This window comes from Schistocerca americana, chromosome 1, assembly GCF_021461395.2.
Source record: "Schistocerca americana isolate TAMUIC-IGC-003095 chromosome 1, iqSchAmer2.1, whole genome shotgun sequence".
NCBI classification, from domain to species: domain Eukaryota; kingdom Metazoa; phylum Arthropoda; class Insecta; order Orthoptera; family Acrididae; genus Schistocerca; species Schistocerca americana.
This window is the reverse complement of record NC_060119.1, coordinates 273,142,759-273,169,342: the sequence shown is the minus strand read 5'-3', so window position 1 is coordinate 273,169,342 and position 26,584 is coordinate 273,142,759. Positions and strand designations below refer to the sequence as shown.

The following is a 26,584-nucleotide window of genomic DNA, read 5'->3' as shown; positions in this document are numbered from 1 at the left end:
CGCTCAGGTGCTTGGCCTCCTGGATGAGATTCTGCGCAGTTTCTAACCGCCCCCGCGGCTGCAAACAGCGTTAGGCAGGCATTTCCCGTCGGGCCTGCGCAGCGGGCGCAAATTGCGTTGAGGCGTCGCATCGTACCGTGGGGTAGGCCACGGTCGCGTCCGCGCTCCTTGCGGAGTCTTTGTTCGTAGCACTCTCTTCTCTAGCCGAGCTCTTAGCCCTGGGCGGCTCCGGCAAACGAGATTTCTCCCTTCGCGAGTGAGGCGAAAGTGACTATTCGCTGGCAAAATACTTGGCTTTCGAAGATGAAATGTCACCATGTTACCAAGGCCGACACCAGCGTTAGCTTTAGGAGAGTTCTCTCCAACGTCACTTAAAAAACAAGTTCATGACTTGTCAACATCTCTTCTTCACTGTCGCAACAGTGAAACATGGCGGGAGTGATGATTTGCGTAGGTATATTGTGGCATCACATGGGACCCATGGTTACTATGCAAAGTCGCATTTCTGCAAACGATTCCCTAACCATTTCGGCTGATCAGTCACATCCTATGGTGCAAAGTTTGTTCCCCGTTGCTGATGCCTTATTCCAAATCGACAGGGCCCTTGGTCACATAGCTCGCATCGTCCAGAACAGGTTTTGTGAGCAAGAGAATTAAATCTTCTCCTGGCCACCACACTCACCGGATGTCAGTATTGTTGAGAATACTTCGGAGAAAAGATTATGTGGTCGCTGTACACCTGCATCATAGTTACCTGAACTTGCTTCTGTTTTGCAGGAAGAACGGTATACATTTCCCTTTAAAACAATACAGGACCTGTTTTTACCCGTTCCGAGGCGACTGGAAGCTGTTTTGATTGGCAACGGGTTTCCTAAACCTTGTTGTTGTGGTCTTCAGTCCAGAGACTGGTTTGATGCAGCTCTCCATGTTACTCTATCCTGGGCAAGCTTCTTCATCACCCAGTACCTACTGCAACCTACATCCTTCTGAATCTGCTTAGTGTATTCATCTCTCGGTCTCCCTCTACGATTTTTACCCTCCACGCTGCCCTCCAATACTAAATTGGTGATCCCTTGATGCCTCAGAACATGTCCTACCAACCGATCCCTTCTTCTAGTCAAGTTGTGCCACAAACTCCTCTTCTCACCAATTCTATTCAACACCTCCTCATTAGTTATGTGATCTACCCATCTAATCTTCAGCATTCTTCTGCAGCACCACATTTCGAAAGCTTCTATTCTCTTGTCTAAACTATTTATCGTCCATGTTTCACTTCCATACATGGCTACACTCCGTACAAATACTTTCAGAAACGACTTCCTGACACTTAAATCTATACTCGATGTTAACAAATTTCTCTTCTTCAGAAACGCTTTCTTCGCCATTGCCAGTCTACATTTTATATCATCTCTACTTCGACCATCATCAGTTATTTTGCTCCCCAAATAACAAAACTCCTTTACTACTTTAAGTGTCTCATTTCCTAGTCTAAGCATCACCCGACTTAATTCCTGAAACTAATTAGGCATTAAAATGTGTTGCGTTTTTGGAGATTCTATATTTTTGTCCAATCCCTGTATTCAGTCACATGTACACCCATGACTCGCATTCCAAGTACATGATAGAATGTTCGCCTTAAGTTATAAACGATCGCCATCTGGTCAAAAGTATTCGGACACTCCTGTGTAGGAATTGACTACTAAATGTCAGTAGAGGGGGTCTTGCCAGTGTAAAATGAGGAGGGGAGTACTGTGTTGTCAGTAGAATAGGTCTGTGGAAAGGAAGGAACGGGTTGGTCAAGAGAGGACAAAGATTTCGAATGTGAACTTGTCACTGGATGTCACCTGAATACGGACATTTGAAACCATCTATATCTGTCCAAGCCGTCTGTTGGCGATGTGACCGTGAAGCGCAAATGCTAAGGAACGACCACAACTGAACTAACATCAGACATGCCTGATGTACACCCTGACGGTGATCGTCAGTGATTTCGAAGAGTGATTGTACAAAATCGCATTAGAGCAGAATAAGCAATCGCTACTCAGTTCTATACCAGTACAGCATAGCTAGCACAGCGGTCGTACCTGAGAAGCTAAAAAGAAGGGGTACAATGGCAGAGCGGCTCCTTATAAACCACACATTCCTGAGGAGATGCTAAGAGCAATGCCTCTGAACAGTGGATGAGTGGACAGGAGTAATTTGGAGTAATGAACCACGCTATCCCCTGTAGCAATGTGGTGGAAGGGTTTGGGTTTGGCGAATGCAGGGTGATCCATTAATCGTGACTGGGCCAAATATCTCACGAAATAAGCATCAAACGAAAAAACTACAATGAACGAAACTCGTCTTGCTCGAAGGGGGAAACCAGATGGCGCTATGGTTGGCCCGCTAGATGGCGCTGCCATAAGTCAAACGGATATCAACTGCGTTTTCAAAAATAGGAGCCCCCATTTTTTATTACATATTCGTGTAGTACGAAAAGAAATATGAATGTTTTAGTTGGACCACTTTTTTCGCTTTGTGACAGATGGCGCTGTAATAGTCACAAGCATATGGCTCACAATTTTAGACGAACAGTTGCTAAAAGGTAGGTTATTTAAACTAAAATACAGAACTTAGGTACGTTTGAACATTTTATTTCGGTTGTTCCAATGTGATACATGTACCTTTGTGAAGTTATCATTTCTGAGAACGCATGCTGTTAGAGCGTGATTACCTGTAAATACCACATTAATGCAATAAATGCTCAAAATGATGTCCGTCAACATCAATGCATTAGCCATACGTGTAACGACATTCCTCTCAACAGCGAGTAGTTCGCCTTCCGTAATGGTCGCACATGCATTGACAATGCGCTGGCGCATGTTGTCAGGCGTTGTCGGTGGATCACGAAAGCAAATATTCTTCAACTTTCCCCACAGAAAGAAATCCGGGGACGTCGGATCCGGTGAACGTGCGGGCCATGGTATGGTGCTTCGACGACCAATCCACCTGTCATCAAATATGCTATTCAATACCGCTTCATCCACATGCGAGCTATGTGCCGGACATCCGTCATGTTGGAAGTACATCGCCATTCTGTCATGCAGTGAAACATCTTGTAGTAACATCGCTAGAACATTACGTAGGAAATCAGCATATATTGCACCATTTAGATTGCCATCGAAAAATAGGGGCCATTTATGCTTCCTCCCATAATGCCGCACCATACATTAACCCGCCAAGGTCGCTGATGTTCCACTTCTCGCAGCCATAATGGATTTTACGTTGCCAAATTGTGCATATTATGCCGGTTTACGTTACCGCTGTTGTTGAATGACGCTTCGTCGTTAAATAGAAAGCGTCCAAAAAATCTGTCATCGTCCCGTAATTTCTATTGTGCCCAGTGGCAGAACTGTACACGACGTTCAAAGTCGTCGCCATGCAATTCCTGGTGCATTGAGATATCGTACGGGTGCAATCGATGTTGATGTAGCATTCTCAACACCGACGTTTTTGAGATTCCCGATTCTCGGGCAATTTGTCTGCTCTTGATGAGTGGATTAGCCGCGACAGGAGCTAAAACACCTACTTGGGCATCATAATTTGTTGCAGGTCGTGGTTGACGTTTCACCTGTGGCTGAACACTTCCTGTTTCGTTAAATAACGTAACTATCCGGCGAACTGTCCGGATACTGGGATGATGTCGTCCAGGATACCGGGCAGCATACATAGCACACGCCCGTTGGGCGTTTTGATCACAATAGCCATACATCAACACGATATCGACCGTTCCCGCAATTGGTAAATGCTCCATTTTAACACGGGTAAGTATCACGAAGCAGTCACCGTCCGAACTGGCGTAATGTTACGTGATACCACGTACTTATACGTTTGTGACTATTACAGCGCCATCTATCACAAAGCGAAAAAAGTGGTCCAACTAAAACATTAATATTTCTTTACGTACTACACGAATATGTAATAAAAACTGGGGGTTCATATTTAAAAAAACGCAGTTGATATCCGTTTGACCTATGGCAGCGCCATCTAGCGGGCCAACCATAGCGCTACCTGGTTTCCCTCTTCAAGCTAGACGAGTTTCGTTCTTTGTAGTTTTTTCGTTTGATGCTTATTTCGTGAGATATTTGGCCCGGACACTATCAATGGACCACCCTGTATAGTGCCAAAAAATGGCTCTGACCACTATGGGACTCAACATCTTAGGTCATCAGTCCCCTAGATCTTAGAACTACTTAAACTTAACTAACCTAAGGACATCACACACATCCATGCCCGAGGCAGGATTCGAACCTGCGACCGTAGCGGCCGCAAGGCTCCAGACTGTAGCGCGTAGAACCGCATGGCCACACCGGCCGGCTATAGTGCCAAAAGTGAATTGTGGAGCAGATGGAATTTCGGTATGGAGACGTTTTTCGCCGCCAGCGAATGGTCCAATTATTGTTCTTTACACAAGGTTCAATGAACATATTTTACAGCACTGTGTACTGCGGTGATTGTTTGTGTTAGGATGAGAATGCACGCATTCATAAAGTAGCATCCGTGAGGCAATGGTTTGTGGACAATAATGTTCCTTACCTGGTGGAACCAGCGCAGAATTTCGTCCAGAAGCCAACACCTGTAAGAGGAATTGGAACGTCGGCTTCGTTCCAGACCCTAGCGTCCAACATTACTACCACATCTGTTTTCGACTCCAGGGGAAGAATGCGCTGCTATCTCTCTGTAGATATTCAGACACTTCATTCAAAGTGTCCCCAGAAGAGAGCAAGCCAGAATACTTTCAATCGGGTAGTGTGTTAATTAGTTCACAATGAGTTCAGTCGCTCAAAACTATTTATACACTATGTTTATAAAATATCCCGTCATTTGTTCATGGCATGTCTTTATTCTGGCGAGAATTTTGTTTTGTCTGAAGCACTAAATACCGCAGTAAATTGGTTGTAGCGCGGTAGCGCAGCGGGCAGCCGAAAATGATGTGATCATTGTTCTCCTCTGAGCCAGAAACACATAGCGGCGAGTCAGTCAGTTGTAAACGATAGATGTGCAGCCAGCATCGTCAATAGTTTCAGTGGAACACGTTGATCACAAACATTCTTTGGTGCCATGGTCGTACTGGGATGCGACCCAGGCTAGCTGTATAATGTATTCCTCTATGTTGGTACAATAATGCCCGCTTATATTTGGTATATCAAATGATTGTTTTATTACTGACTAGCTGTTCCGGGCTGTAGGTTGCTGTAGCTCAGTATGGTTAAATGAAAAAGGAAGAAAAGAGAAAGCACACGTTTTCGATACGTAAGTTACATAAATATAGTATAATATCCTTCTCCATACTGTCCATTTACTCCTCCCCTTCTCTTTCCCCATCTCCTCCTTCATCCCCCCTCTCTGTTCATCACCTTTTGCCCCTTTCTCTTTCCATTTTCTCCCTCTGCCTTCTCCCTCTGTCTCGTCTTTTCCCCCCGTGTCAAATCATTAGAGTGTAAAAATTTGAAGCAAATGTGTCAAGAACTTTACGAGATTTTTAGTGATAATGTTTACTCTTCATATATTAGGCATTTTTTTATATATACTCTATGTAATCCAAAGTATCCGGACACCTGGCTGAAATTGATTTTTCAAGTTCGTGGCGCCCTCAATCGGTAATGCTGGAATTCAGTATGGTGTTGGCCCAGTCTTAGCTTTTGTGACAGCTTCCACTTACGCAGGCATACGTTCAGCCAGGTGCTGAAAGGTTTCTCGGGGAATGGCAGCCCATTCTTCCGGAGTGCTGCACTGAGGAAAGGTGCCGATGTCGATCGGTGAGGCCTGACACAAAGTCGGCGTTCCAAAACACCCCAAAGGTGTGCTATATGATTCAGGTCAGGACTGTGCAGGCCAGTCAATTACAGGGATGTTATTGTCGTGTAACCACTCCGCCAAAGGCCGTTCATTATGAACAGATGCTCGATCGTGTTGAAAGATGCATTTCCTATCCACGAATTGCTCTTCAACAGTGGGAAGCAAGAAGGTGCTTAAAACATCAATGTGTAGGCCTGTGCTGTGATAGTACCTCGCAAAACGTCAAAGGGTGCAAGCCCCTTTCGTAAGTAAAACGACCACAACATAACACCACTGCCTCCGAATTTTACTGTTGGCACTACACACGCTGGCAGATGACGTTCACCGGGCTTCGCCGTACCCACACCCTCCTATCGGATCGCCACATTATGTACCGTGATACGTCACTCCACACAACGTTTTTCCACTGTCCAATCGTCCAATGTTTACGCTCTTTACACCAAGCGAGGCGTCGTTTGGTATTTACCGGCGTGATGTGTGGCTTATGAGCAGCCGCTCGACCATGAAATCCAAGTTTTCTCACCTCCCGCCTAACTGTCATAGTACTTGCAGTCGATCCTGATGCAGTTTAGAATTTCTGTGTGATACACATTTCGACCCTCATCAACTGCCAGCGGTCTCTGTCAGTCAACAGACGAGGTCGGCCTATACACTTTTATGCTGTACGTGTTCCTTCACCTTTCCACATCACTAACATATGGAAAACAGCGGACCTAGGGATGTTTAGGAGTGTGGAAATTTCGCGTACAAACGTATGATACAAGTGACACCCTATCACCTCACCACGTTCGAAGTCCGTGAGTTCCGCGTAGCGCCCCATTCTGCTTTCTCACGTTGTCTAACGACTACTGAGGTCGCTGATACAGAGTACATGGCAGTAAGTGGTAGCACAATGCACCTAATATGAAAAACGTATGCTTTTGTGGGTGTCCGGATACTTTTGATCTCATAGTGTATATATACAAGTATTCGAAAGCAATGTTATGTCAAAATTTCGAAGCAGTCGCTGAAGAACGTTTAGGGGTCTAGGATTTTGAACAAATGAAAGTGTACATTTTTTTGTATTATACGTATATTTATATGTAGCTATATGAAAAAATGTATATAATCCAATGCAATGGTTTGGTAATGGTAGCAAATCGGGGGAGGGGGGGGGGGGAGGGGGCAGACAGTATAGTATACGGAGACCCATTCATGACTGTAGCAAGCTTGTTCACGTGGATGGACATTGGCGTAATTGTGCAGAGATGATGGGACTTGTACATGACAGGTCACAACGCATTCTGGATTATACAATACGGCAGCGAAGGAAACTACTGTCAGAAACAAGTATAGAGGGTACAAAGGTCTATTTGAGTTAAAAGTTCCATCAACATCATTAAATGTGAAACACTTTCATGAATAAGGCACCGCCAATGGCTTTGTTTAAAAAACAGCATTTTGTATGAGTTACGAGAGTTATTATTTAAGTGGTGCCAATATGCTAGCTGTGTGTATTTTAATAAGTGATATAGACAATTTAAATGCAGAAATATTTTATTTTTCTATCAGGGTGTGGGAATCTTACAAATTTTGAAAAAATTTAATGCTTGATAATCGGATCGAACTACTGTAATCTACATACATATAGTTTTAAATAAATAATTTTGTTTAAAAAGTGCCAATAAATGAGATGTGTATATTTTAAGATGTAATACAGAAAATTTAAATGCGGGAATGTTTGACTTGAAGGTTAATTAAGCTTGCAAGTGAGCGAGAGCTTACAAATAGTACAATTTTATTTTCCTCGAATGTTCGTAGAGGTCTTGCATATTACCATAAGCCTAAAAAGGCTTGAAGCAATATACATTTTAATAAGTTGTACATCCAGTTTATATGTGGAAATATTTAATTGGAGAGTCCAAAGATCTTGAAAATGTGCGAAATCTTACATTTTTCCAGAAATAGTATAATTTTTCTTTGATTTAATTTTACTAGAGGTCTATACTTCTAATTGCATATTAAGATAAACATTCAAGCCGCGTGAGTGTGTATGCATGTTTTGTACCCAAAGGATAAATAATGGTAGCAAGTAGTTTACTTTTGAACTCTCAACTCTGTCTTATTGCAATATCTTCTTTTGAAATGTTTCAAGTCTATCATCGTCTTCGAAGAAAAAAATGCAGTTTAGGTGCTACATCGCAAGAAAATCGTGAAAACATCATCTTTCCCATCTTCCTTCCTTCCGAACATGATGTTTACTCAGTCTGTTTCTCTTTAGGCTATGTTGAGAGTGTGGCAGCGTGTCTTCACAATGTGTGTTTTTATTAGATTTTGGTGATATTTAATAGGTGATTATAGGAAATATAGCCTTTTAAATGTCTATGGAGCTTTGTAACCATAGCTCTGATTCATATATGTTGCAAACTTGATCGAAAGTTGTTATTGTATTTAATCTCTACCATCGCGAATTCATCTATACAAAAAGCAATATCGTAGATTATAATTTTCAGCACATTATCTTTTTCCCTCCTAAAATGGCACTTGGCATAATGTAAATGCGGAAGTGTTTAATTTGAGAGTGTATTTCGACATGGAGAATAGGTCTAATTAACAACATTTTTCCCGTAAATCTGATTGCATATTTGTTTGTGTGTGTACTACTTAGTTCATTTCTTTAGCTAGCATATTTTCTGCAGTTATAAGACAGGTCACGTTAGATTTAGTACCTGGATCTCATAGGCCAAACTTCTAATGTCAACTACTAATTTGTCATTTCATTTGTAACTATTTGAGCATGGAAACAGGGTTGGAGTGTTTACTTTAGAGTTTAAACTCACGCTTTAGGCACTAATTTGACAAATATGTGTGTATGTGGAAAATAATGTTGAGATGCTTGACATAAACATGACACAGTTTTGTGTTGCTGACATAGTTTTGCAGACGTCTGAGACTTTGAAAGAACTTAACTTTTCCTACAGGGTACGTTTCATAATCGCTTTAATAGTTCATAGTGGAATGATGTATAGCTTCCAGTGAAAGTTGCTGATGCGACTGTTGAGTCAGTTAATTAATGATTTTTTGAAGTCCTAATGAATACGCCGGCCGAAGTGGCCGTGCGGTTAAAGGCGCTGCAGTCTGGAACCGCAAGACCGCTACGGTCGCAGGTTCGAATCCTGCCTCGGGCTTGGATGTTTGTGATGTCCTTAGGTTAGTTAGGTTTAACTAGTTCTAAGTTCTAGGGGACTAATGACCTCAGCAGTTGAGTCCCATAGTGCTCAGAGCCATTTGAACCATTTTGAACCTAATGAATACATAGTTGGCAACATTTTCGTCATTTTATGCATTTCACTTACTTTAAGTGCATGGCGTATTTTTTCGAAACATAATTCAAATCGCTCACATACTTTAGAGTTCAGCCGAGATAGGACTACATTGCAATAAAATAATGCATTCTGGTTGAATAAATGTGTGTCCTCTGTTACTCACGCGGAACGTTTTTTTAGAATGAAGACTTTACTTATCTACCAATGCATGTCCCGACATGTTGCATAGTGCAGGCGTGAGTCGAAAGAAATTCGCAGGAAATTCGTTTCCAGGGCGGGAAGCATCCTCGCTCCAATTCGGCCGTGTGATTGCTGGCGCCCAGAGGGAGAGAACCACCGGTAACTGCCTGATTTGGCGAGACCTGGGCCCGCTGGTCGCTAGTGAAAGCATCTGGAAGCTACCACGTCCAACTACGGGAAGCGATAACTTTCTCTTCACTTCAAAGCTTTTTGAACTACCGGCCTTCTTCACTTAAACTAGATGTCGAACTGCAGCTGTTTGAGCGTGCTGATCAGACATTCATATTAACTTTCGCGCCTAACAACAACAAGACGGCCACTGTCACTAGAATACAAAAGAACTTACTCTCGGGTTCTACAGTCCAATTTATTATGTCGGGACATGCATTGGTAGATAAGTAAAGTCTTCATTCTAAAAAAAACGTTCCGCGTGAGTAACAGAGGACACACATGCATTCAACCAGAATGCATTATTTTGTTGCAATGTAGTCCTATCTCGGCTGTACTCTAAAGTATGTGAACGATTTGAATTATGTTTCGAAAAAATACGCCATGCACTTAAAGTAAGTGAAATGCATAAAATGAAGAAAATGTTGCCAACTATGTATTCATCAGGACTTCAAAAAATCATTAATGAACTGACTCAACAGTCGTATCAGCAACTTTCACTGGAAGCTATATATCATTCCACTATGAATTATTAAAACGATCTGGAGAAGAACAAATTGATTTTTTTCGAAACTAGTGTGAAAAACTCCAGTGTGCTCTGGATATTTACAGCCTGTTTGCATATACGTTTATTCCCTACTTCAGACATAAACATATGGTAACACCGACATTAAAGTAGTTACTGAATAGTGGCTGATATCACTGCTGTTAACATAAAATGTTTCGCCACAAATACACTGATTGAAGGCATGCATGACAGACGACGTAAACGTACAGCACTGGTCACGCTCAACTGAGGCTAACTTTTTATTAGCAATGGATCGCGACGTCATTGTTAGATCATCAAACGCATTATACGCCATAATCAAAACGCGATTATTGTTCTGTTGATGATTTATGTGTCGTTCATTTAAGATGAAGGCGAATTCACTGTAAGCTTCAGTAGATCACAAAAAATATATTTGCATACAAATTCTACACATAATAATTTGGTGTGGGAATGGCGGTGCTAGAAATGAAACAAGAAACAGTATATATATATATATATATATATATATATATATATATATATATATATATATATAAATTGCAGTTATGTGAATATGAATATGGAATCAGGATTTGTCTAGGGAACGTGTCTGAAAAGTAATGAATGTTTTTATGTCGCTATTGTGATAAATTTATGTTAATGCAAATATCAACTCATATAAGAAAATATCTGTCTGAATCGATGTACTTCGATCTTGAGATTCATAGGAAGAATTCTAAGAAAATGTGACTCATCGACGAAAGAAGTAGCTTACAAAACGCTTGTTCGTCCGATTCTTGAGTATTGCTCATCAGTATGGGACCCTTACCAGGTTGGATTAATAGAAGAGATAGACATGATCCAGCGAAAAGCAGCGCGATTCGTCATGGGGACATTTAGTCAGCGCGAGAGCGTTACGGAGATGCTGAACAAGCTCCAGTGGCGGACACTTCAAGAAAGGCGTTACGCAATACGGAGAGGTTTATTATCGAAATTACGAGAGAGCACATTCCGGGAAGAGATGGGCAACATATTACTACCGCCCACATATATCTCGCGTAATGATCACAACGAAAAGATCCGAGAAATTAGAGCAAATACAGAGACTTACAAGCAGTCGTTCTTCCCACGCACAATTCGTGAATGGAACAGGGAAGGGGGGATCAGATAGTGGTACAATAAGTACCCTCCGCCACACACCGTAAGGTGGCTCGCGGAGTATAGATGTAGATGTAGATGTAGATTGAGATAATTCAGTTTGCGTACTTCAGTAACATGTTTCTCGTAAGAGTCTAAAAATATGTGATTTAGTGTTTTAATGCCACACGTAATTGGATTAACTCGTGGAAGCCCCACTTGCCCTCAAAAAATGAGAACCGAGGGTGGTTCTATCAATGAAGGTTAGCAGCGTTTGGATTAATTTCTGTAAAGAAAAAGAAAAGCGAAAGCTTGAATCATAATAAGACGATTAATGGAGTAGCTACTTGCTCGATATGAAAAGAAAGAGAAATTTTGTTAAAATCTGGTAATGGAATCGAAAGTACGTGCTAATTGACACCTTGAAATTTGCGCAAATGTAGGTTAGGGAAGCAAAAAAGACTTCATTCAGAAGAAGTCCATTACTCGAAGGTCGAGTGCGTGTAGTCGACACTTAGATACTAAGAGCAGTGTATTAATGAGAATTACGTCACGAACAGCACTCACAGTTCGTGGCTCAACAAGCGTACTTGTTGAAGGTGTATCATTAGTCTTCCATATTCCTGCTTCGCGAATATGTCGATGACGTGAACGGCTGGTGTTGTCGCAAGGATGTCTCCTGTAAGGAATACGACGCTTGCAGGTAAGTCGAGCAGCTGTTTCTTTGCGTGTCACCTCATTGCAAAACAAAGTCATTAAAATCAAACAGTTCGTAGTCCGTATTAGATCCAATCATGTTGGGGATTAGAAACTGAACAACTGTTATTGAAAACTCGTTTACTGTGTGTTCTGTACCATGACGAATGGGTCTGACTCAAGAAAATAAATTACAAACCAAGTTTCAAAAAATTTATAAAATATACATTCCTTAATAAAAATTATCCAGTGTGCACGTAATACTAGAACCTGAAAATTTGTCCGTTGAGAGAACTCGCCTTGAGGCTACCTTAGACCAGAATGGATATAGTGAGAGACAGATCAGGCGCGTGTAGCGCTTTCAACCAACCGTGAATAGGGCGAATGATGAAAATGATGGCACGGTAACAAAGTCTTCAGCTTTCTTCCCTTACACAGAGAGAATTTATAACAGCGTTAGTTGTGTCCTCAGGAGACATGTGACGTGTATTTTTTGACGACCTTCGAAGATTAGTGCCTTTTAGGGCTATGGAAGATGACACCGGTTTGCATAACGCTTCTGCCATGCACTTTCACTTATTGTACGGTGCTACGGAGATAGCTGTTGAGATTAAACTACCAGGCGACCTCTAATAGCGAGCTACGTTGTTGCTTAGCTTACGCTTAGAATTCTGCAATATCCCTGGGGAAAAAACATAGTGAAAGAGTTATCTCTACTTGCTGACCGATGTTGATTAACATCTCAGTATGGACGAAACATGACGTTGGAATTTCGGTTGTGTTCTAGCGCTAGTTTTTTGCGTGTGTTTCGTCCTTCTGCACGCGCCCTGTCTTGTTTTACTGGTTAGGGTGAAACTGTGCTTGAAAACGATGGGACGTCACCCCTGCAAAACCAGCGGTCGTCGAACAGGTTACCCGTCTGCGTTCCCCTGAGTTATTTAAAGCTGTCATACACGGGGAGAAGCTCGAGTTTCACAGGTTTTCAAGCGTGCAGAAACATGTGTGGCCACTTTAACTCGCAGTACTGACCTTGTAGCCGAGGTAGGCGAGGAGCAGGGCCTCGGTGAGGCTGATGATGGCCAGGATGACCTGCACGATCCACATGAGCAGCGACCGGTTCACCCAGAGGATGGCGTCCCAGTTGATGACCGGGTTCTCCTGGAACTCCTCGTCGGTCAGGTTGCTCGACCGCATGTACTCGGAGTTGTTGCCCGGTGGACAGCCGTAACTGGAAACAGAAACGACCGCAACGTCAAGCCTCGTGTGTCAGCCGCAAAATTATTCTGCCTCCAGTACTACACCAGCAGAGATTTTCGTCGTCATTCTGGGGATATACCCCACTCACGTAAGATATCTTGTGCTGGTGAGTTTTAAGTACAATACATTACAGATAGAAAAATAAATAACGCTAGATCTTCGAAATCGGACACTTGATGAATGGCAATGAGACTAAAACAGTGGATATACGAGACAATGAATGTACAGTCTCCTTCTGAAGGTTGGTGGGAGGCTGCAAGCGAAACACATCGTCTACAGTCGGGATATGATTTATTGGGAGCGAAGATACAGGCCATACTCCTTACACTACTTGATCAAAAGTACCTGGACACTGGTTAGTGGGTACTTACACGGGATGTGTCCACCTTTGACCTTTATTACGGCTTCAGCTCTGCTGGGGACACTTACATTGAGATGTCTTTTGTGTGTGGTGAAACGGCAGGACATTATTCCTCAAGAGCTGAAACCAGTTTATGATGTTGGACACCGGGATACGGAGCGTAGTCGACTGTCTCAGTCATCCCAAAGGTACTGTTCCGGTTGGGACTTCGGCCAGGCAAGTCCATTTCGGGGATGGTATTATCCATAAACCTTTGCATCGCAATGCTGCATTACGACATGGCGATACAAACAACCATTGTCTCCGAACTGTTCCTCTACTGTACACAGAACACAGTGCTGCAAAATGTATTCATATCCTTCCGCATTTAGAGTTTCCTTAAGCACAATAATGCGGCCACACCATAACAAAAAACCCATCCGTATACCGAACTACCACCTCCTCCGAACTTCACTACTGCCGCTACATATGATGGCAGATGACATACTCCAGGAATTCCCCCAATCTAAATTGCTTTCATCGGATTACAGCAGCGTATCGCGTGACTCATCACTTCAAATAAAGCATTTCTATCCTTCTTAAGACCACCTCAAGCGTCGTCCAGCAGTGTCTACAGAAATGTGTGGTTTATGAGGAGCTGGTCTTCCATTTCACCCCGTACTAATAAACTTTGTGGACACAATCATTGTGCTAGTACTTTGGAACTCACGCCTGATCCTTTGCCTGATTTCATGCGACTTTTTACAACCATTCTCTGCACTGCTCGACGATCCCTGTTTATCATTACATGAAATCTGTCTGGCCTTGGTTTAGCTGCGATTGTACCTTTGCGTTTCCACTTCACAGTCGCATCATCAAAAGTTGATTTTATCAGCTTTAGAAGGGTTGAAATGTACGTGATGGGTCGTTTGCTCAGGTAACATTCAATGACTAGAATGAGCTAGAAGTCATTGAGCTCTCCTGACAACCTCATTCTGCTGTTACTACTGCTTTTCCGCTTATCACAATGATCCCCGCCTTCTTTTGTATTGGCATGTCCGCCTCTCGTGGCATCTAGAGGCCAGTTACATGGCACTGTTCCATTTATTTTGGCCAGATAGTGCACACAGACCAGGAAACTGACCATCGACTGTGTCACCGTTCTGCTTTAGGAACCCCTGAGCGTACGGTTTTCTAATGCCATCTGCAAGTGGAAGCTATGAGACACGAACTTTTTAGTGCTAGAAGCGGTAGTTAATTAGGAACATTAAATACTAATATCTTCACGTTACTGTCCCTTGGAATAAATCTCATATCCAGGAATGAACTAAGCAAGCTGAGAGTAAACAGAAACAACAGCAACAGACCTGAGGTTCTGGAAGATGTTAACAAAGGAGAGAGGGTGAATTAGAGATAAAATGTTAATAACGGTGGAGACCTGAATAGATATTACTCGCGGAGGTGTTGAGGAAGGTATTAGCTACAGTTACACACTATCACCTAATGAATAAAATACTAGCGTGTGTAATGTTGGGCCAGCAGTGTGACCGAAGGGTTTCCAGCAACCAGAAAAAAAGAGAGAAATCTTCACACGTTAAACCTGGTTCGGGTATACTCCAAGGGCGTGTTATATGCCTGTCAATGCCTATTACATTACACACACCCATACACACACACACACACACACACACACACACACACACACACACACATACAACTAACGACCAAGTGGATAACGTCGGAAGTTCCGTCAGGTTTTTCGCGGATGATGCATTTATATACAGAGTAACGGCAATTCTAGAACATTTTAGCGAAGTACAGAAGTACAGAAAAAGACCAACGCTTGTTGTAAGGATCTGCGGGTGCCCAACAACAAAAAGCAATGCAACATATTAGGCATAAAGTGTCTGAAATACATATAATTGTACAATTACGCGATTGGTGAGCAATCAGTGGAAGCAGCTACATCCATTAAATACGTGAGAGAACGCGTATGGATGAAACCAGTCGCAGATAAGCCGACACTAGACTGAGATTTATTACGAATAATCCTCAGGAAGTGTAGTATATCAACGAGGAAGGTAGCTTATAAAACCGACCAATATTTAAATAGCCCGACCGGTTAGCCGAGAGGTCTAACGCACGGCTTTCCGGAGTTGAAAGGAGCGCCTAGTCTCTGGCACGAATCCGCCCGGGGGACTTGTGTCGAGGTCCGGTGAGCCAGCCAGTCTGTGGATGGTATTTAGGCGGTTTTAGATCTGCCTCGGCGAATGCGGGCTGGTTCCCCTTATTCCGCCTCAGCTACACTATGTCAGCGATTGCTGCGCAAACAAGTTCTCCACGTACGCGTACACCTCCGTTACTCTACCACGCAAACATAGGGGTTACGCTCGTCTGGTGTGAGACGTTCCCCGGGAGGGGAGGGGGAGGGGGTTCCACCGGGGGCGAACCACACAATAACCCTGGGTTCGGTGTGGGGCGGCGGAGGGGAGAAGTGGACTGCGGTAGTCGTCGTGGAGTTGTGGACCACTGCGGCTGCGGCGAGGACGGAGCCTCTCTGTCGTTTCTAGGTCCCCGGTTAACATAACATACAATACAATACAATATTTAAATACAGCTTGTCACTGTGGGATATATATACAAGATGGGTTTGGTAGAAGAAACAGACAGGATCTAAAGAAGAGCAGCGTGTTTCGTTACAGGCTCACTTAGTAAACGAGAAAGCCTCACGGAGACGCTCAGTCAGTTCCCGTGGCAGGCATTGCAAGAGAGGCGATCAGTATCACGGTGTGATTTTTCTGTAAAATTTCCTAGAAAGGGCAACCAATATATTGCTTCTCCCTGTGTTTACCTCTCAAAAAGATCACGAAGTCAACGTTAGACAGATTCAAGCTCACACGGAGGCTTACCAAGAATGGTTCATACCGCCGACCACTTGAATCTCGGACAGGAAAGGAAGAAAGTATCAGTGGTACAGAAACTACCCTCCTACACAAACCATAAGGTAGTCTGGCGAGTACAGATGTAGATATGGGGTAGATGTAGACGTAGAAAGTGATAGTGACCAAGACGAAATTCATGAACAGAAAATAAATAGAAACACAGTGAGATAAGTGTTTTGTCTTATCAGCATTGTTGTATGATAGTCCGGGTACAAAGCTTATTGGTCAGCATGGCTACCATGCGTAGGACACAGGTTCGTTTCCCGGGGTTCTCAATGATTTTTCCATGGTGGGAGGACTGAAATGGGGTGCACTTCCGTTAGCTCAATTACGAAAACTGACATCGGCAGCGAGAGCGTTATACTGACCCCAAGCCCCTCCATAATGCCACCAATGACACCATTGGCGGAGAATGACGTGACGGTCCGTCGGTCCCCTTGGGCTTGCCAGGGCCTGTGGGCGAAGTTTGCTGTAGTGTTGTGTGATGAAAGGTCCCAAAAAATTGGTTCAAATGGCTCTAAGCACTATGGGACTTAACATCTGTGGTCATCAGTCCCCTAGAACTTAGAACTACTTAAACCTAACTAACCTAAGGACATCACACACATCCATGCCCGAGGCAGGATTCGAACCTGCGACCGTAGCGGTCACGCGGTTCCAGACTGAAGCGCCTAGGACCGCATGGCCACACCGGCCGGCAGAGAAGTTGTATTGAATAGATTATGTATTGTACCAGTTCAAAGTAGTAGGGCTGAGGCCTTAACTTGTCAATCATTAACTAGAAGAATAGAAAGAATGTTATTTAGGTTTTACCATTTGATTGAATTTAAGTAATTTTAGACACTATCTCAGTTTTTACTATATAGACACTTTCAAGTGATTCATTATAACATTGTGGTAATTAGTTACATTAGATGCCGTGGCACATGTCATGATAATCATACGCAACATTTGACCATGGTTGTTTGGTTGCTTGATTTATGGAGGCGACAAAACAGCGAGGTCATCGGTCCCATTGGATTAGGGAACCATCCCTGCATTTGCCTGAAGCTATTTAGGCAAATCATGGAAAACCTAAACTAGGATGGCCGGACGCCCACCAAGCCATTTTTTTTCGTTTTATTAGTTTTTTCCAGAGTCTTTCTACTCCTAATTATGTAATATTTTAAAGACATTTGTCCTTAAGCTTTAGTACATAAACTACTATCTTTACTGTTGGTTTATTAGAGCTAAGAATTAACAAAAAGTATTATGTAAAGAATATTCAGTGTACTTATTCCATTATACAGCCGGCTTTAGACGCAGAAGAGGGCAGGTTTTCAGAATGAAATATGAAGTGAAATGAGTGTATGGGATTGTTGGCCGGGTAAGTTCGGCCGCCGTGTGCAAGTCTTATTTCAGTCGACGTCACATTGGGCGACTTGCGTGCCAGTGATGATGATGAAATGATGAGGACAACACAACAGACAGTCGACGAGCGAAGAAAATCTCCAAACCGGCCGGAAATCGAACCCGGGCTCGATGCATGGGAGGTAAGCACATATCCACCCAGCTAAGCAGACGGACAATGCAATAAAGAATAATAATAAAAGTACTAAAGCAAAACAAGGAACAAAAACCTTTGTACATGGTGCAACATAACCTCTAGATCTGTGGGAAAAGGATTAAAGCTTAACGTCCCGTCGATGACGAGGTCATTAGATTTGGGTGGTGTTTGGAAGTACAGCGACAGACATTTGCTACGTGCTTATTATGAATGATTTGTGTTGAACGTGCAAAGTTATAAATATTTGCTGTTAAAAAGGTTCAAATGGCTCTGAGCACTATGGGACTCAACTGCTGTGGTCATCAGTCCCCTAGAACTTAGAACGACTTAAACCTAACTAACCTAAGGACATCACACACATCCATGCCCGAGGCAGGATTCGAACCTGCGACCGTAGCAGTCGCACGGTTCCGGACTGCGCGCCTAGAACCGCGAGACAACCGCGGCCGGCTGTTAAAAAGGCCTTGTAATTTCATGCAGTGCGTAGAAGGAAAGCGTTTAAAATACTTGATACTGTAACTTGATGGCAGGCTGAAACAAAAGTGCCGGACCAGGATTCTAATTTGAAAAGTGCCTTACCAACCCGGCATTCTGTCTTTCTTTCTTTTCATTTTGTATCCTCAAGGGTATAACAGATTGTTATCAAACAACATAAACTAATTTTAAGTTGTTCTATCAGACCGCTTTACTCGCACTATGTTGGTATACTGACTAAATTGCTTTTAGATGCAGATGAGAGAAATTGACAACTCTCACGGAATATAATTTTCTCCTAAAATAAGATTTTCACCTGTATTGCAAGAAAGTGAACATGTGATATTTAATGTTGATGATATCCAGGCATTGTTCATGATCAACGCTCCCAACTTTACTTCCGTCAGTATCTCATCTCCTACCTTCCAAACTTCACGGAGGTACTCCTGCATATTTTGCGCCACTATCATTCCTGGAAGAAAAGCGATATAGTGGAGAGGTGGCTTAGCCACAGCCTATGGGATTCCTTCCAGAATGAATTTTCACACTGCGGCGGAGAGTGTGGTGAGCTGAATCTGCAGAGAATGTTGAAAATATATGCCGGCCGGACGTGCTCAGTTGGTAGAGCACTAGCTCGCGAAAGTCGAAAGTCCCATGTTCGATCCCCGGTCCGGCACACAGTTTTAATCCGTCACGAAACTCCAAGTCAGCTTACACTCAGCTGCAGAGCGAAATTTCGCTCTGAATATATTTGCCGCTGTCTGAAGGCTAGCTAATAAAATATTCGAGTACGAGGAGAGAGCAAAGATGCGAATAAGTTAACAGTTGATATGAGTTATCTCTTTTTTTAAAAGAAAAAGAAATTACGCCCGCTTGGCATAATTGTTCAATAAAAGTGATTTCACAGGTCATTAAAAAGTCGTTGCGAAGCATAAATTTCCTCTCTTAAAGTCATTGAAAGTGTTATTTCAGTGTGAAAATACAGGTTGTCTCTCCTGTCTGCCTGATGAAGTTTAAGGAAGAATGGCAGTCAATTACCCGATTGCCTCCAATCAATTCTTTGGATAACAACTCAACTGAGAGAACAGAACAGCGAACGTTCAGTGACAGTAATCGAGTTTAGCGTGATTTCATAATATTTGGGCTTAAATTCGTCGCTGCACAGCCCGCAGTTACAAATCATTAATCACATTGCCATCGAAGCCTTGATAAGTGAGCCGGCCGGAGTGGCCGTGCGGTTCTAGGCGCTACAGGCTGGAGCCGAGCGACCGCTACGGTCGCAGGTTCGAATCCTGCCTCGGGCATGGATGTGTGTGCTGTCCTTAGGTTAGTTAGGTTTAATTAGTTCTAAGCTCTAGGCGACTGATGACCTCAGAAGTTAAGTTGCATAGTGCTCAGAGCCATTTGAACCATTTTGAACCTTGATAAGTGGCGGTAAATACGTTGAGATTGTTTGACGCAGTCTCGATCATTTGCTTTGAATGAAAGGGTTGTAATTCAGAACTGATATTTCTAACTCAATGAAAGTAATTAAACTGTTTTGTAGATAGCTGACAACAGTAAGCTACGAAGTATCGTTCCACAGAGATCCCTCTCGTTCGAATATGTGAAACCAAACTTCATCGAGTAAATTTTATGCATTAAATCAGAACTGAATGAAGCTCTACATCGACATTTTTTTTTAAAAAAAGAAGCAACGTTTCTCTATCCGTTGCATATGTGACTACTCATTTGTTATTGGCTTGTGATTTTTCACCTTACAAAGTTTCGCTAGATTTCCAACAGCTCGTTGTGATACACGTACCGCTTACCAGTCACTTTTGTTCTTCAGAACTACTGGTCTCTTACGGTAAACCACATATAATTACTTACGTACTACATTTCCCACCCTGAATCCGCACTTTCCGTGGAAGTTCTGAATTATATTCGTATTAGTTTTACACCCGCTTTAACCTCAAAATAAGTGAGAGTTTTTTAACAAGGCTAATAAGCTCTCCCTGTTAAAAGCGTCCACTAAAATTAAAGTTCAGCTGCAAAGAAAATAAGACAAGCAAAATAAGAAAGGAAAGAAAATATGAAAATGAAGCATGGTTACAAGGCAGTCGGAACAAAATATGTGGATTCTATAGGTAACTGATTACTACTTCTTCTGGCATCATTGCCTCTGAATGTGACTGGATATCAGCTTAAAATCCTCACAAATTTCGAATTTTAACTAAATATTTGATTACGATAAATGCGTTTGAGCACACTTCTTTTATTGCCGCGAAAGATAAAAGAAGATTTCGTTAACATTCAAGGAAAAAATTTACTTTTTTGTTAGCGGTAGCCGCGCGGAGTGGTCGCGCAGTTTGAGGCACCATGTCACGGATTGCGCGACCTCTACCACATGAGGTTCGAGTGTGTGTGTGTGTGTGTGTGTGTGTGTGTGTGTGTGTGTGTGCGTGCGTGTTGTTCTTAGCATAATTTAATTTAAGTAGTGTGTAAGTCTAGGGACAGATGACCTCAGCAGTATGGTCTCTTTGGAATTTTACACATTTGAGCATTTTTGTTAGCTGTTCATTAAACCTACAAATTACGAATTAGTAACACGGTCGGTTCCTACTGTTTTCCTAAGGATCTTATTTACATTTGGTTTGGTTTCGGGCGATGTACTTTGTAATTCTTGCTCCAATTTCGTTTTTTCCCCCTTGGATTTCGCTGCTACAGAACTTCCTTCATTTACTGAAAATGATTCTATATATTCAAGCATTTACATGATGGTCATGTAGATCAATTATTAACAGATTTTATTACTGATAATCGCATACTTATTACATTGGCGAGTGAATATTTTCTTTGCTTGCATCGAGTATTATTGTCAGTCGTTCGAGCCACTCCCAAGAGGGCAAATTCTCGAGCTGGTAAAACGTTTGACATTTTCATGTTTAGCTTTTACTTACGTGGACTCTCAGAGTGCTTTCCTGCAGATGGGCCTTGTGGTGTCACCGCCAGACACCACATTTGCTAGATGGTAGCCTTTAAATCGGCCGCGTTCCGTTAGTATACGGCGGACTCGCGCGTCGCCACTATCAGTGATTGCAGACCGAGTGCCACCACACGGCAGGTCTAGTCTAGAGAGACTCCCTAGCACTCGCCCAGTTGTACAGCCGACTTTGCTAGCGATGGTTCACTCACGACATACGCTCTCATTTGCAGAGACGACAATTTAGCATAGCCTTCAGCTACGTCATTTGCTACGACCTAGCAAGGCGCCATATTCAGTTACTACGAATGTATTCTGAACAGATAATATTGTGAATCATGTACCGTCAAGAGCGACGTTCATCATTAATGGATTAAAGTTAAGGATCAAACTAATTACGTCCGCTTTCTGAATTCTAATTCCTTGTCATGTTCCAGACCTCACGTCAGTATAGTCCTTCCCTCCTCACGCCAGCCTGCGTGAGCTAAAACGCGTGCATTTCGGGCTCCGCTAGTAACACGGTGTTTGCTCTTCTGTCAACCCAACAGGCCTGTAAAAGGAGCAAGATATCTTCCTCGCGACTTCGTAGGCTTTCTCGGCGTAATAATTCTTGTCAGTCTCCTCCGGTTTTCTGTCGAACTTAAAATCTACAAGATCCGGTACTTCGGTGATCCATGTGCCCGTGATCTTCAGGAGAATTCCGCTGCTGCTACTGCTGAAAACTAGTACCAGGTCTGCATATCGTCGTCCTATATAGGCCTCCGTAAGGATGCACGGCGCATGCGCCGCCCACCACAGTAGTTGTCCTCCGAGACTGGGCTCGTGGCGCCGCCCTTATAATAGAACACCGGCGGCAACAGTACGACGCTTTCTGTTTTGGGCGTCATGGTTTACAAAAAAATGAGATGGTACGCTGGGACATAGTATTAATCGAAAGTAGACATACGCCGATCGGTATATGCATACTAAGAGTTGCCATCCACCTATCAACGTAGTGGTGTGCTTAGGACTCTAGCACGCAGTGCAGTTGTCATGCAGTGCAGTTTAACACAGGAATCTGCACATTTGATGGTTGCGTTTCAGGAAAGTGGATACTCTGAGTGGCAGATTCTTTGGGGTATGGTGTTTGGACTATCCCCGGAGATGGATGAAAAGGAGCATATATTGTGGCCTTTTTTTCGTTATGGTGGAGGAATGTCGTTTAAAAAAGGAAGAATTGTAAGAAGTTTTAACATTAGGAGTGTGTTCCGTCCACCTTCCAACATTATGAAACTACTCAGCTCTCTGAACGATGATTTGGGACTTAGGAAGCCCGGGATATACTAAATTCCCTGTCAAAGCGGAAACGCTTACATCGGCCGTTCGATTTGCACAGTTCAGGGGAGGTGCGTGGCGTTGGGTTGGGTTGTTTTGGGGGAGGAGACCAGACAGCGAGGTTATCAGTTTCGTCGGATTAGGGAAGGACGGGGAAGGAAGTCGGCCATGCCCTTTCAAAGGAACCATCCCAGCTTTTACCTGGAGCGATTTAGGGAAATCACGGAAAACCTAAATCAGGATGGCCGGACGCGGCACTGAACCGTCGTCCTCCCGAATGCGAGTCCAGTGTCTAACCACTGCGCCACCTCGTTCGGTCTGCAGGTGCGTGGAACATCGCAGTCACACGGGGCTACAATAGCCGAAAACATCGACGGTAGCACACCATTGCTTAAACAATAGTACAGGATGTAATCTGACGAGACTGTGATAGTTGCCAGCACTTACCGTTTTCTCCGACAGTGTTTATAAAGAGGCAATTGAAATTGAGCTGCCGGCCGGTGTGGCCGTGCGGTTTTAGGCGCTTCAGTCTGGAACCGCGTGACCGCTACGGTCGCAGGTTCGAATCCTGCCTCGGGCATGGATGTGTGTGATGTCCTTAGGTTAGTTAGGTTTAAATAGTTCTGAGTTCTAGGGGACTGATGACCATAGATGTTAAGTCCCATAGTGCTCAGAGCCATTTGAACCATTTGAAATTGAGCTGGAAAGAGAGAGAAAGGTTTTCCTCTTCGTATGACTTGGAACCCTGTACTATTCCGCGCCAAAACACAACGTTCTTCGGTGCGGCCTACTGCAAAGTTTAGAAATAGTATTTGAGTGCGATAGGACTACATTGTTTTTCAGTCTTGGAGGACAGCAACTGCTGCGGGCGGCAGATGCGCCGTGTACAGTACGAAGTCCTATATAGGACAACGATTTGCAGAGTTGGCATCACCGGGACTCAGCAGCAGCAGAATTCTCCTGAAGATGGCGGGTAGATGGATCGCCGAAATACCGAATCATATAGATTTTAGGATACGGCAGCAAACCCGAGAAAGCTAGCAATGATTCCTTCCAGTTTATAATGTCACTGGTATATCTATCCAATGTTGAACGAAAGGCAATGTTATAATTACAAATTTCTGTATCAGTACCTGAGACTTGGATAGAAAAACATTATAGTCATCGCTGACTGCATACCATCTTCAACTAACGTCATCCACATATTCATTTCGTAAGCTGTAGCATCCGTCTCATGTTGTCTTACTGTCAATGCTTGCATCTGGAAAATTTTGCGAAGATTCACCTTCTGGTTGTTAATCTAATAAACACTAGATTTGTAGGGAATAGTGATAAAATAGATAATCCACTAAATATGGCTTAGTTTTGCGAATGAACCATGTACAAAACATATTTATTTTTGCGCCTCAGTAAATTTGATTTTACCCATCAAGGGGTAGCTACGATATACTGTAGACCATGTTATCGTGCGTGCTAAGTCTTGCAGCTTCGTCGCAATAGGCAGGGCTGTAGCTCGCAAGAACTTTCATTTGTCACAACGTTACTTTCTATGTCCACCATTTCTGCACGGTCTGTAGTGATATTATTTCACGTCACTGCATCTGCACTGATTTCATCCACATAGCTCCATTCATTTCAGTGAATTTAATTCAATTCTCAATCGGCTAACCCAAGTGCAGCGTGCCTGATATAGAGAGACTGTAACCTATACTCTGTGTACATGCTGGAGTAGTTATACAGTGTTTGTGTCAGGGTGTGGACACGATACCGTACCTGATGTACCTGATGTATGGCCCTGAGCTGGAGATAGTAACTGGAATGAACTTTGTAACACAAGCTAGAGACTTGAAAATCTTCAGATGGATAGGACTATATATGATTCCTCGCTTTAGGGATTCAGTATGATGTGAGGCATCCACGAACTCCAAATCACAGCCATTAAAAATCGCAGCATAGAATTAAAAAAGCGTCTCTATGCATTTCTTTCATTATTAACAATTTAGTGGTTCACATTCAAAAGGCACTGCTCAGACCTTCGAGAAAGCTAATGCCAATATAGGCCTTGTTGCCTTCCAAAATACTTTACACTGAAGCCCAAAAGAAACTATTATAGGCATATTCGAATACAGAGATATGTAAACAAGCAGAATACGGCGTTGTAGTCGTGAACTCCTAAATAAGACAATAAGTGTCTGGTGCAGTCGTTAGATCGGTTACTGCTGTTACATTGGCAAGTTATCAAGATTTAAGTGAGTCTGAACGTGGCGTTATAGTTGGCGCATGAGTGTTGGGACGCAGCATCTACGAGGTAGCGATGAAGTGGGGGTTTTCCCGTATGATCATTTCACGAATGTACCGTGAATATCGGGAATCCGGTAAAACATCATATCTTCGACATCACTGCGGCCGGAAAAAGATCCTGCAAGATCGGGACCAACGACGACTGAAGACAATCATTCAATGTGACAGAAGTGCGACCCTTCCGCAGATGGCTGCAGATTTAAATGCTCGGCTATCAACAAGTGCCGGCCGAAGTGGCCGTGCGGTTAAAGGCGCTGCAGTCTGAAACCGCAAGACCGCTACGGTCGCAGGTTCGAATCCTGCCTCGGGCATGGATGTTTGTGATGTCCTTAGGTTAGTTAGGTTTAACTAGTTCTAAGTTCTAGGGGACTAATGACCTCAGCAGTTGAGTCCCATAGTGCTCAGAGCCATTTGAACCATTTATCAACAAGTGTCAGCGTGCGATCCATTCAACGAAAAATCATCGATATGGGCTTTCGGAGCCGAATGCCCAGTCGTGTACCCTCGAGATAAAGCTTTACGCCTCGCCTGGGCCCGTCAACACCGACATTGGACTGTTGATGACCGGAAACATGTTACCTGGTCGGACGAGTCTCGTTTCAAATTGTATCGAGCGGATGGATGTGTACGGGTATGGAGACAACCTCATGAATCCAAGGACCCTGCATTTCAGTAGCAAACTGTTCAAGGTGGTGGACGCTCTGTAATGATGTGGGGCGTGTGCAGTTGGAGTGACATGGGGCCTCTGATACGTCTAGATACGATTCTGACAGGTGACAGGTACGTAAGCATTCTGTCTGATTCCCAGCATCCATTCATGTCCATTGTGCATTCCGACGGACTTGGGCAATTCCAGCAGGACAATGCGACACTCCAGAGTGGCTCCAGGAACAGAGTTTAAATGCCTCCTCTGAGCACCAAACTGCCCAGACATGAACATTGTTGAGCATATCTGGGATTTCTTGCAACGCGCTGTTCAGAAGAGCTCCACCCCCTCATAATCTTACGGATTTAAGGATAGACCTGAAGGATTCATGGTGTCAGTTCCCTGCAGCAGTAGTCGAATCCATGACACGTCATGTTGCGGCACTTCTGCGTGCTTGGGAGAGCCCTACATGATACTATTCAGGTGTAAAAGTTTCTTTGGCTCTTCAGTGTAATTTAATAATTTGATTATTTTATTGTCTATAATCTATTTCACGGGTATACACATATTAATGTACTGTTCCGCTATGTTTCAATTCAGCTACATCAACATTGATACTACTCAAGCCTCCGTACGGTGAGTGGAGGAGGGTACCCTGTACCGTTACTAGTCATTTCCTCTCCTGTTCTATTCCCAAATCGATTGAGAGAAAAATGACTGTCTATATGCCTCCGTATAAGCCTAATTTGTCATATCTTATTTTCGTGGTATTTATGCGTAATGCACGTTGGTGGCAGCAGACTCGTTTGGCAATCGGCTTCAAAATCTAAATTTTCTTAATAGCTTTTTTCGAAAATAAAGTCGCCTTCCTTCGAGGGATTCC

General features: G+C 43.2%; 1 protein-coding gene across 1 annotated transcript in view; it reads right to left on the bottom strand.

The window, feature by feature from the left end:
• Window positions 1-26,584, bottom strand: part of LOC124621966 (potassium channel subfamily T member 2) — a 700,004-nt gene that overhangs the window by 508,457 nt on the left and 164,963 nt on the right. The window contains exon 3 of the mRNA XM_047147499.1: window positions 12,946-13,144. Coding sequence (XP_047003455.1) covers window positions 12,946-13,144 — 199 coding nt within the window. The remainder of the gene's footprint in view (window positions 1-12,945; window positions 13,145-26,584) is intronic.